General features: G+C 33.9%; 1 protein-coding gene across 1 annotated transcript in view; it reads left to right on the top strand.

The window, feature by feature from the left end:
* Window positions 1-13,214, top strand: part of KATNBL1 (katanin p80 subunit B-like 1) — a 38,873-nt gene that overhangs the window by 19,953 nt on the left and 5,706 nt on the right. The window contains exons 2-8 of the mRNA XM_004687953.1: window positions 3,647-3,777; window positions 4,725-4,765; window positions 6,467-6,743; window positions 10,598-10,716; window positions 11,363-11,413; window positions 11,501-11,590; window positions 11,910-11,999. Coding sequence (XP_004688010.1) covers window positions 3,661-3,777; window positions 4,725-4,765; window positions 6,467-6,743; window positions 10,598-10,716; window positions 11,363-11,413; window positions 11,501-11,590; window positions 11,910-11,999 — 785 coding nt within the window. The 5' untranslated portion in view covers window positions 3,647-3,660. The remainder of the gene's footprint in view (window positions 1-3,646; window positions 3,778-4,724; window positions 4,766-6,466; window positions 6,744-10,597; window positions 10,717-11,362; window positions 11,414-11,500; window positions 11,591-11,909; window positions 12,000-13,214) is intronic.

Below are 13,214 nucleotides of genomic sequence, written 5' to 3'. Positions count from 1 at the left end.
GCGAGGCAGAGTGAGGATAGAGTGGGGAACAGAACAGGCAGATCAATGAAGTACACTGCTTAGGGGAGCAGGGGGAGAGACAGGAGAGGTCTGCTGCTCCATGTGGGTCACCTCCCTGGCTGGGGATTGAACTCATGCTGAAGTGGCTGCAGCTAGCTTCTTAGTGCTGTGCTTTAACTCGCTGCACCACCAGGGAGGACCCTCTACAATATATATTTTTAAAATGTGAATGATAATAGATCCCTCTTTCCTCCAATTTTATTTCTTAAGATTTGTTTGCAGCAGAGACAACTCCAGTTTTATTGATAAATTGGAAACTCACCCATTGCCTCTTCCTTATTTACTAATCAGATTATATCTTTCAAGCAAAAACAAGGGTCTGTTGTAATAGTGGTTAGTTTCTAAGAATATTGTGAATTTGTTTCTCTTTTCAATCCTTTCAGTTTTTGCTTCATTTATAGCTCACTGGGTCTGATGCATTCACAGTTAAGATTGTTATTTTTATCTTGATGGACTAAGTACTGTTTTGCTTTGCCCTGACATCTTTATTAGGTATTAATAAAGCCACTTTTTTTATTCTGATTTTTTTCTCTATACATTTTTAATTTTTATTATAGTTTATTTATATATAGTTTTGTGCCTTTTTCCATCTCAGTTGTAACCACCAAATCACCTGTGTGCCATCACCATAGTCCTGGGCAAACCCCGCCCTCCATTAATTCACTTCTTTTTTAAGTTAATTTTTGTATGTAATAGTTTTACTTTCCTTTCTCTACCATTATATTTTCATTTATTATAGATGACATATTGTTAGGTCATGTGTTTTTAAATTTACTCTGTCAGTCTCTTGTATTTTTATTTGCATGTTTAGACCATTTTTATATATTTTAATTATTGATATTTTTCCACACAATATTTTAAAATTTCTGTTTCCTCTATGTAGAAGGTATCTTCCCAACACCTATACTTGATGGATACTTTGACTGGATATAAAATGTTAGGTTCCCTAAGAATTTCTAAGGTATTATTTTATGCTTTTACCATTTGTATGTGACCTAGTTTGTGTTTTTGTTTTCTTTTTCTTTCTTCCAGTGGGTTACTTGAACATTTTAAAGCATTCTGTTATGATTTATTTATACTTTTGAGGATATCTCTTGATAAAACTCTTCTGGCACTAGTTCTAGATATTACTATATATAGAGAGAGAGTTTATCAATGGTCTTCTGGTGTTGTCATTTTACTAGTTAGTGAAGTGTGAAAACTTTACCTTTTTTTGCTTTCCCCTCACTTACAATGTAATTTTTCTTAAATACATTTTACATATATTCTGAAATATAAAATTTTAGGTTCCCTAAGAATTTCTAAGGCACTGTTCTATGTTTTTACTATTTGCATGTGACCTAGTTTGTGTTCTAGGGTTTATTGTTTTGTATTTGTTTTTTCTGTCTGTTTTTACCTCCTTTAGCTTTTTCATGCTCTGAAATTTGACAGTGATACACGTTGTAGGTCTATTTCATGCGGAATGCTGACCTTCATTGTGCCCTTTCAATGCCTGTGCAGTGGTTTGAATTACTTCTTTGATTTCCTGTTTCCTTTCTCTGTACTCTTTCTGAAATTCCATGTATTTGTATTTTGGTCCTTCTAAGACAATATTATGATTTTCCCCCTCTATCTTTTTACCCTTTATTCTAGAAGATACCCTCAAACTTGCCCTCTTAACTTCTGTTGATTTTTTCTGCTATCTTGTTATATCCTATTTTTAGTTCCCAAGAGTATTTGTTTCAAGGCAAGTGACAGAAAAAAGGTTAGTGGTCCCAGCATTTAGTATGTTAACTTGCACTCAGTTCTCCTTTTCAGATTTTTTTCCTCTCATGCTCATTTGTGCTTGGTGTTTCTCATGCTAAACACTCTTAATTTTTCCATAGAACAAAATGCCAGTCTTTTACTAGAATGAAAAAGGGAACTTAGGAACCTAATTGTTAACAGATGGATACGTTATCATTCAACTTGTTCTTAAGCCCATCTTTATCCATACGTTTTGTGGCCCTCGGTATTGCCAATTCCTAAACCACTTAGGGATTCTGATTTTCACCTTTTCTCACCGCTTATTTAGGATTTGACTCTCAGATCTTCTGAGTAATTTATCATGTTTCCTTTGCACTCTCCAAGATGTTATTACCATCACCCCATCTTTTCTTCATCATTGTGTGTTTTATGCCTTTAAAAACTCTTTACTGCCATTGTAATGGGTTTTCATGGAAGGGTAGAAGTAATTGCATGTACATCCATTATCTTTAACCAAAGTCCCCTTTAAGGAAAAAGTACATCTTTTAGGCAAGACCCTTTACTATCTAGCTTCTACTTGTCTTTTCTAACCTCATCTATACGGCTGCCCATCTCAGCCTCAGCTTCAGTCACAAGCATCTACTTGAGAAGTTGCCAGGCAAACCATGTTGCTTCATGCCTTTTGTTCTGCTCATGATATTTTCTTAATGTGCTATTTGTCCTTTAAGAGTCTCTTCAGTGAAGCTTTGCTGACTCATATAGGTGTCCCTCTGTCAGAGTGCTTATTGTATTATTATAGGTATTTACTTACTTTTTAAAGTCTCATCCTACAAGTTTCTTAACTTGTGGGTAGAGATAGAAGGTTTCCATGGATTAGTGGCAGAAAATGGTAGAGTACCCTGAAAATATTTACAGAATTTCATGTGTTTATAGATATTTTTTGAAATTTTTCTAAGGGACATTTTCTTCTAGGGATGTGTATCAAATACTTGCGGAGGTTGATTTTTTTTTTTTAGTGTTATTGCTTTGTGCTTCATCCAGAGATCTGAGAGTTACAACCTGAATTGAGAGCACAGAAAGCTGTCATTTCAAAAAAAATTACCAAATAATATTTTTAAGAACAGAATATCTTTTTATTATCTATGTGAACTCCAGGTCCTGACATCAAGTAAATGTTAAATAATGTTTAAAGAAAAATGAGGGAGGAACTTATATTCAGACCATGACCTGAAATAAATTTCCTGTGTAAAAACCTGAGTACAAATGGAGAATTTGTACTTTTACTAATTTCCTGTTTTATAAATGACTCATCACATGTTAATTGGAAAAATAGGAACATGCAATTTTTTTTTTTGAAAGGTAGAGGAAAGCTTTAGAGAACTAACAATAGGGATGAAAGAAAATTTAAGGATTAAACATAAACAAGCCAGATACATGTAGTCTGATTTTAATTCTTCTGACTTCCTGTGATTGCATTTGACCCAGTGATTTGGTTTCAAAAATTGGGGCTTCTTTACATTTTTTATGTTTGGGTACCAGATACCATACTATATATACCCGTTATATAGACTTGATTTCATAATCTATAAATTTAAACTTAACATGGCTAGTGACATGGAAAATGGGGAGCTTGACATGTTATATTGGCAAAAAAAAATACATGCTATGGTATTATAATGGTTTCTAACTAAAGAGAACAGAAAGAATCTTAATTTCTTAGGATGCTTTGCCTTGTCTTCCTCTGTGTTTAAGGTTTTAAAAATGTGTAAGTAAGAAAAGAACTGTGTGGTAAGAAAATCAAGCTCTTTGCTTTTTGTACTTTCCATTTACGTTTTTTTTTTTTTTTTTTTTTTTGGTCTAGGTATCTAAGAGATTATGGCATCTAAAACTCACAATGTTAAAAAACGGAACTTTCATAATAATATTGAGGATCATTCCATTGATCTTCCTAGAAAAAGAACCTCTAATTTCACTAATAAGAACATGAAGGAGGTAAGTTCATGGCTTCTAGGTAATTGATAAGACAGTATCAATTCTGTTCAATTTGCTATCACAGAATACCATAGACTGTAACTTATAAACAACAAAGTCTTTTTCTCATTGTTTTGGAAGTCGTTAAGGTCAAGATCAAGGCCTTAGCAGAGTTGGTATATGGTGAGGGCCCACTTCCTCCCATAGGTGGCTGTGTTCTTTTATGTCCTCATGTAGTCAAGGAGGCAAGTGAGTATTCTGGTCTCCCTATGCCAGTTCAGCCCATAGGTCTCCATCTTCATAATCTAATTATTTCCTCCAAACCCTATCTCTTAACCCTTACTCTGACTTTGTGGTTAGTATTTTCACAGGGAATTTTGGGGAGAAACAATCATTTTGTCCATCACAACAGTTTTAGATACCCTAAAACTGTTAGGTTTATGGATCGTTCTTGTTAAATTGTTAAATAGTGGGAAGGTAGTCATTCTGTTTAATATCTAGAACTAAGTGGAATTAGTGAAATATTGGAAATTGTTTATATTCCAAAAGCTCTCAAAATGTTTTGGCTATAGAATACTGTTTTGAATATTAAGAAGAAAAGATGTGGTTTGAATATCACGAAGAAAAGAAGAACTCAGAGATGCTTTTTATTTTCCATGGCAAGACTCATTGGCATTGATATATTGCTTCTAAACCATACTAAAAATCAACTTTCTTATTAAGCACCCTATAAGTGTGACATGTTGGTAGTGGCATAGAAAATAGGGAGCTGGAGATACTGCTTTCCCAAAAATACTTACACACTGTGTTTTTATAACTAATGATTGAGATTATAGCATTAAAACTGAAAATGTTTTAACTGAAAAACACAACTGTTCACTTTTAGATTCGTTGATATAAATCTCATAGTTTATGTAAGCTTATTATAGATGTTAAATATGCTACAGTTACGTACTTTTATTTTTCAGGTTAAGAAATCTCCAAAACAGTTGGCTGCTTACATAAATAGGTAAGAGCTTCTTGTGGGAAACAGCAAATATTGAAAACTAGTTAAGAGTAAAAATAGGGAAAAGAATAAGTACTGTCTTTCATATAATACTATTACTTATTGTTCAGCTGGTACTTTGTGGAAGACATGGCACTAAATAGATCAACATTATCACTAAAATCCTTACAACATTCCTATTAGATAGGTATCATTATCCCTATTACGAGAAAATTAAAGATCAGAGAAGTGAGTTTTTCTTAGTCAGAACCTAGAAAGTGGTAAAAGTAGCATTCATTCTCAGACCCTCACTTTTTCAGTGAGTTTGTAAAGTCAAAACTATAGTCACAAGAATACTAAAACAGTATTTGCTTATTTTTACTCTCCAAAGTGTAGGAGAGCTTTTGAAAGAAGACATAATTATTATGACAATAGATTGAATGCAGAAGCAGATATGAGAATCCATCTGTCTTCTGTTAAACCAGATATTATAGTTTTTGCAAAAATGTGAAGTCATTTTTCTCACTTTGTATTTTTTGTTTTAGAAAATAAATGGGTTTTGGAGTAAAATATTCTGTTAAAATATAATATTTTTTAATAGATTAACAATTTTGCAGTTTCAGTTTTTGTTTCTGATGTAGTGGCTGGTAGTAAATACTGTCCATATGAACAATTTCCTTTTGGAGAAAAAGAAAAAAACACTGGATGGTTTCACTCATAGTAGGAGCATAAAGGACGAGGGTTGGGGGAATAATAATAATGAACAACTATGTAACAAAGACATTTTACAGGCATGGAGTGGGGAATAGGATCAAAAATGTGAAATTTGTATGTGGGGGAATGCACTGGACTGTGGTGATGGCGCACAGGTGATTTGATGATAGGAAAAACCCCTCGGGATTACAACTGAGATGGAAAAAATCACAAAATGATCTAAAAATAAACTTGTATTATTTAAAAAAAAATTTCCTTTCGGACCTCAAGAAGTTGAATTCAAAATGTCTTGAAACCAGAACATTTGAGAATTACTATCCTGGACATGAAATTTGCTCTATTGTGGTTTATCTTACTCAAAGTTAAATATGCTACACCTTGTTTAAATTTTTTTTTTAAATATTCAAACTTGCGTAATTATTATGTCACTTTGTTAAAGGGCTAGGCTACTAGAAAATATTTTCATTTTCTCCCCAAAAGCTTGTAATAATACATTTAAAAGCATCTAGTTATGCCTTCTTTTATTGTCATTTGTTATAAAATATCACCCTTGACTTAATTATGGGCCCCTCTTGTATTTTCTTCTTCAAAGAGGTGAGGATTTTTTTTTTTTAAAGATTTATTTATTTGCGCATACAGAACTGGGGTACAGACCAGAGGCTCAGGGGCGGTGAGAAGCTTCACCAGAGACTAGAGTGGGGAGCAGAACAGGCAGATCCACGAAGTACACTGCTGAGGGGAGCAGTGGGCGGGTCAGGAGAGGTCTGCCGTGCCATGTGGTCACCTCCGGGACAGGCGGGAATCAAACTCATGCGGAAGTGGCTTTGGCTTTTCAGTGCTGTGTTTTAACCCACTGCGCCACCAGGGAGGGCCAGAGTTGAGGATTTTTAAAATGTTGCTTACTTCTAATTTAGTTGATTTTACACAGAATGTGGGCTAATAAATCTTTCTGTTTAAAACTGAAAATTTTTCATGTTATTACTCATTTAAGAAAATAAATTCTTTTTACAGAACAGTTGGACAAGCTGTGAAAAGCCCAGATAAACTACATAAGGTGATCTATCGCAGAAAGAAAGTTCATCCTTTTCCAAATCCTTGTTACAGAAAAAAGCAGTCCCCTACAAGTGGGGACTGTGACATGGCAAATAAAGAAAATGAACTGGCTTGTGCAGGCCATCTGCCTGAGAAATTACGCCCTGATAGTCGAACATACTTGGTTAACTCCAGTGATTCTAGTTCTTCACAAACAGAAAACCCATCATCAAAATATAGTACCTTTTTTTCTGAGGTAAGTAATTTATGTAAGTTTAACTTTATTCTTGAATTTACTATTGGGTTTTTTTCTTTATCATATGCTGCAGAATAACAGAATAATTCAATAACAGAATAATTCACCACCTATTAATTCAGACTTAATTGAATGCTAGTAACCCCCAGCACAATTTTCTAGAATAACCAAATTTGAACCGGTAGTTTATTACATTTCTCTAAAGTTAGTAATATCTGAGGTAGAATGAAGTGATTGACAGGCTACTATAAATATCCCTGATGACAAGTTGGCCAGTAAAAATTTAACGGGAGATAAAAGGAGGAATCTTGCTTAAAAATGTATATCACCAGAGACAGAATCCAGGCACATGTTAATGGATTTTCAAAATCCTAGTAGAAGCTTCCTTTTGATAAACATGCTAAATTTTGATGTTCTTCTGATTCAGGTAAAATTAGTTGGTAAAATATTCTAAAACTTAATTGTGATAATGGCCATTCAGTTTTATAAACTTACTAAAAATCAATGAATTATTTTCTTTCAATGAGTGTTTTATGTAAATTACACCTCAAAAAAGTAATTTAAAAAAGTTATTTGAATAAATGACAAAATTTAGAAAGATGCAAGTTTATGGTAATTTTTATTAAATGTTAATTATACATGTTGTGAAAATTAAACCCAAAAGGAAAAAGTTACTCCTTTCAACATTTGGAAATCATAGTACTGAAAAATTTTTTTCTTTATACTATATACATTGTTTGATAACAATGTTTCTGTTTAATATGAATATTTTCCATATGGTCAAATAAACTTCCGTATTTTTTTCAAGTAATAAATTGTTATTATTTTTTATTTTTATTATAATTTATTTTCACATCATTTTGTGCCTTTTTCCATCTTAGTTGTAATCCCCCCTGGACTTCCCATCACTACTTCACCCGTGTGCCATCACCCAGTCCCATGTACTCTCCCCCACCACCTATTTTTGATTCCATTCCCCAGTCCACCGCTGTAAAATGTCTCTGGTATATAGTTGTTCATTTTTTTATATATATATATAATAATTTATTTTTACATCATTTTGTACTTTTTTTTCCCATCTCAATTGTAATCCCCGTGGGTTTCCCATCACTAAGTCACCCAGGTGCCATCACCATAGTCCAGTGCACTTCCCTCCCCCCTCCCCATTTTTGATCCCATTCCCCACTCCACCCCCACAAAATGTCTCTGGTATATGGCTGTTCATTATTCTTGTTATTTTCTCGCCTGGTCCAATATACTCCTGCTATGTGTGAAACCATCTGGTATTTTTCTTTCTCTTTCTGGCTTATCTCACTAAGCATGATCTTTTCCAGCTCCATCCAAGTTGCTGCGAAAGACATGTGTTTCTCTTGTTTTGGCTGCTGAGTAATATTCCATTGTATATATGTACCACATCTTTTTAATCCAGTCATCTACTTTTGGGCATTTGGGTTGATTCCATGTCTTTCCTATTGTAAATAAAGCAGCAGTAAACATGAGGGTGCTGGTGTCTTTGTGAATCAGTGTTTTTGTGTCTTTTGGGTAGATACCTAGGAGTGGGATTGCTGGGTCATATGGAAGCTCCATGTTAAGCAGTTTGAGGAACTTCCAAACAGTTTTCCATAGTGGTTGCACTAGTTTGCATTCCCACCAGCAGTGCAGGAGAGTTCCTTTATTCCTACATCCTCACCAACATTTGTTGTTGCTAGTTGTTTTAAGATGTGCCATTCTCACTGTTGTGAAGTAGTATCTCATTGTGTTTTTAATTTGCATCTCTCTTATTACAAGTATTAAACTTCCATAGCTTTTTAATGGATTTATAGCATTATAGTACTATAATTTGTGATTTAGTAAATAGTTTTTTTTTTCTTTCTGGCATGACCCCTTTAAAAAGCATTTTATGAGTGGACAAAAAGTCTTTTTAAATTAAAATGGTCATAAATATAGGGGAATGAAAATGGACATCATATTTAGGATAAATATGGGCTATGTGTAAATAAGAGGAAAAGAAAGTATTATTAACTAAAACCGTAATGAAGTGAGGTAAGAAGAGATTCTATTTCCAAGTGAAAACATCATTGTAAAAGCAATATCTTAGAATAATAGAAAATTAGCAATGCTAAGAGAAGTGAAGGAAGTGTGTATATGATCAGTAAGAAAAGAGAATCAGGCCTTGCCTGGTGGTGCAGGTGGGTTGGAGCACCACACTGTGAAGCTAAGCCAAGCCAAGCCAAGCCATGGACTCTTCAATGCCAGTTCAATTCCCACACCAGAGGTGACCTACATGGCTCAGCAGACTTCTCCTGTCTTTCCCACTGCTCCCCTCAGCAGTGTACTTTGTCAATCCACTTGTCCTGCTCCCCATTCTGTTCTGGTGAATGCTCTTGCTGCCCCTGTACCTATGGCCTGTACCCCATTTCTGTATACATAAATAAATAAAATCTTTAAAAAAAAAAAAAGAGGAAGCAGACAGAATTTGATTTAATAGTGAATTATTGTGAACCTGGAGAATATGATGATAACCCATTCACAAATATTTGTGGATAAATGATGCTGTTTAATATATTCTGCAGTCTCAGAGAGAGATTAGTAAAAAACAGTGCCTCTCTTTTCATGTAGTTAAAGAAGTGACGAGGCCAAGATTAGTCAGATAGTCATAGAAATGACATATGAAGGAAAAGAACACATGAATAATCCAGAAATCTGCCAGCTTGGAATCTACATTGATTCCTGAATTAAACTGAAGGAATAAACACAATGCGCGCATATACCTTGAGATGAAGTTTCATTGTGCATTTGAATTAATGGCACAGTGAGACATGTTTTCAAGCACCTCCTTATACTATGCTGTCTCATTTTGACCTCACAAATCTTCCTTAACCTTGCACTGAATAGTTTATTGATTGCTCATTTGTTTCAACCTTTCTTCCTGATTATCTAGTACCTGCTCTGAAAACCTAAAACTAAAAGTGATATGATACCATTTTTCAGATTCAATTAGCTATAACCTTTTATTTAGCTGTTTTAATTCTAAAATTAATCTACTTGTGTATGCATGTACATACATCAAGGTGATCATTAATCAAGGTGATCATTAATACATAGTTTTAATAGGGAGAAACCAGAATCAATCTAAATAAGTTAAAGTACATAAAAGTATAATTGTTACTTGAAGATGAGATTATGTTTTGACATTGGAAAATCTTAATATAAGTGAAAAGGCAAGATTTTGAAAAATATTGGTATTATTTTAATTTTACATGTATCTAATTTCCTTTGTCTAGAGAATGGCTTGAAAGGTATATACCAATTTGTTTACCATGATTACTTTTGGAGAGTGACATTAGGTGTGTTTTCTTTTTTTAAGGGCAGGTGGAAAGTATTCACTTTTTATCAGTCACAGTTATGCATTATTTAACCTTTTTACAAAAGGAATATATCAATAACTATAAAGAAAAAAGAACTTTTCATTTACTAATTTACTTTGTATGTAATTTATTATATAAAAAAATGAATGAGTTTAAATAATTACAGAACTGAATTTTTGTGACTCGTTCACTAGTGGTGACGAGCTTATATATTTATCTTTTCCATTAATTCACATTTTAAAATGAATCATAGGTTTGTTGATAAGCTAAAATGATTTATTTAACAAATTATTGAAATTTAAAAGAAAAATGATAGCAAGTAGAAAAGGTATGTTTAGAAAAAGTAAGTCCTAAATTTATTTATATCATCTATTTACTGTGTTCAGCTACAACTTGCATAACTTTGAAATGTCTACCAGAATAATTTAAAAATTTATTTTATATCACGTTTCAGTGTGTTTTAACAAATTGATTACTGCATTCCAGGTTTCTCATGACCATGAAACAATGGCACAAGTTTTGTTCAGCAGGAATTTGAGATTGAATGTGGCTTTAACTTTCTGGAGAAAGAGAAGTATAAGTGAACTCGTAGCTTATTTGGTGAGGTCAGTGTGACTTGTGTGACTTTCGTTAAATAAAAGTAATTTCCAGTGTTTTGTCTTGAAGTGCCTCTTTTTATGTTATTATTGGCTGAAATTGTTAACTTTTTATGTTTAATTTCAGTAGAGATTGTACAGTTTAAATAACATTCCTCACCAGTCTAAGAGTAACAGAAATGTAGAAAACTTTGTTTTCTTAGATAAAACAAAGCTGGTGCCTTTTCAGACTACAATTCTAAAACAAGACATCAGTATGGGAAAACTGACCTTTTAAAAATCCCCTTTGTGTAAACATTTTAATCATTACCTTCCTCGCTATTTTCAAGTCTCTTCTCAGTTGTTACCTTGGTGAGGTACATAAGTATATGTATTTCTTCACTATTTCTCTTCTGTTTTAGTTTTCTCAGGAGTACTTAATACTATTAGTATACTCTATATATGACATTTATCTGTCTGCCTTCTCCCTTAACTCCACCCATAGGCACTGAAATACAAGCCCTTGTTTTCTCATTCCTGTGTCCCTAGCACTACACTCATCTTAGACACTTGAATTATTTGCTGAATAAATGAACTTCTGAAAAACAGTGTTAAAGTTTATCATATTAAATAGGAAATCACTTCTCTAAACAATGCTATCTTTTTGTACCCACAGGATAGAAGACCTGGGTGTTGTGGTGGATTGCCTGCCTGTACTTACTAATAGGTAAAACTGAATATTTTTCATAATAAAATCAGGTGAGAGAAGGACAAATTATGCCTCTTATATTTTTATAATTTAGTATTTCTTTAGTTTACAGGAAGAAAAACAATACGTCTCACTTGGCTGCTGTGTGGATTTGTTGCCTCTAGTAAAGTCACTACTTAAAAGCAAATTTGAAGAGTAAGTACTAATCTGAATCTTAATTCCTGTTTTCCTTTCAAAATCCTGTTTGTTTGTGAGTAGCATAGTAGTAAATTGAACTCCATGAGACATCTGTGGTTTCTGTTTTCAAGGAACATAGAAATTTCCAATTAGAAAAGAACATGAAATAGCTCAAGAACAATTAAAAAAGCATGTATAGATAATCTACATAAATTATGTAGGGGGAGAGATCAGTGTGTATATATGGGATTTTTTGTGGGGGTGGAGAAGAAGATCACCTTTTGTAAAGGCCTTGTGAATGAAAACCCTTCAATTTTGTGATAAAATATCATTTCAGATATGTAATAGTTGGTTTAAACTGGCTTCAAGCAGTCATAAAAAGGTGGTGGTCAGAACTGTCATCCAAAACAGAAATTATAAATGATGGGTAAGTACACCTTTATAGATAATCATGCCACTAATGTTTTTTCCTTACATCATCATTCATTTTTGTACAGTAATTTATTTTCCCCCTTGGAGGTAGTCCTTGTAAGTTCTCCCACCACCATGTCATCTGCGAACCATCACCATATCTTCCCTCCTCTGTTTTAACTCCCCCTAGTTCCCTCTCCTTTGCTGTATGGCTCAGATCTATGATCAACTTGAAGGTTTTGTCTTTTTGCTTTTACTAAGTAAAATAATCTGATACTTACCTTTTTTCTTCTGACTTATTCCGGCTAGCATAATCCCTCTAGCTCCATCCATGCTGTGGCAAATGACACGAGTCTATTTTTGATTGCTGATTAATATTCACTGTGTATATATACCACATCTTCTTGATCCATTTTTCATTTTGGGGCATTTGGATTGTTTCCATATTTTGACTCTTATAAACAGTGCTGCAATAAAAATAGGAGTTTAGATTTCCTTTTGAATTAATGTTTAGGGTAGAGAGAAATATCTTTGGAGTAGAATCACTGGGTCATACAGTAGATCAGTTTTTAGTGTTCTGAAGGACTCCACACAGCTTTCCATAGTCTTGACCAATTACATTCCCACCAGCAGTTAAGAAGGTACCATTTTCTCTGCATCCTTTCCAGCATTTGTTTCCAGTTTTTTTAATGTGGGCCATTCTCACTAGAGTGAGGTGATAGCTCATTGTGGTTTTGATTTGCAGATCCCTGATAACTAGTGATGTTGAATATTATTTCATATGCCTGCTGACCATTTGCATTTTTTCTTAGGAGAAATGTCTATATAGTTCTGCCCATTTTTTTGATTGGGTTATTTTGCTTTGATTTTGTTGAATTGTGTAAGGTCTTTGTAGATCTTTCGTATCAGTCCCTTATTGGTTATATGATGTGCAAATATTTTTCTGCCATTTAGTGGGATGTCTCTTCATTTTGATTACTGTTTCTTTTGCTGTATACAAACCTTTTAGTTTAATGTAGTCCCAGTTGTTTATCTTCACTTTATTGTTCTTGCTTCTGGAGATGACTCTTTAAAGATATTTATGTCGGCCCTCCCTGGTGGCGCAGCGGGTTAAAGCACTGCACTGAAAAGTAAAGCCACTTCCTCATGAGTTCAATTCCCGCCTGCCCTGGAGGTGGCCACATGGCGTGGCAGACCTCTCCTGACCCGCCCGCTGCTCCCCTCAGCAGTG

Source organism: Condylura cristata, unplaced genomic scaffold (genome assembly GCF_000260355.1).
Source record: "Condylura cristata isolate star-nosed mole 26May11 unplaced genomic scaffold, ConCri1.0 scaffold00023, whole genome shotgun sequence".
In the NCBI taxonomy this organism is placed as follows: domain Eukaryota; kingdom Metazoa; phylum Chordata; class Mammalia; order Eulipotyphla; family Talpidae; genus Condylura; species Condylura cristata.
This window is presented reverse-complemented; position numbering and strand designations above follow the sequence as displayed.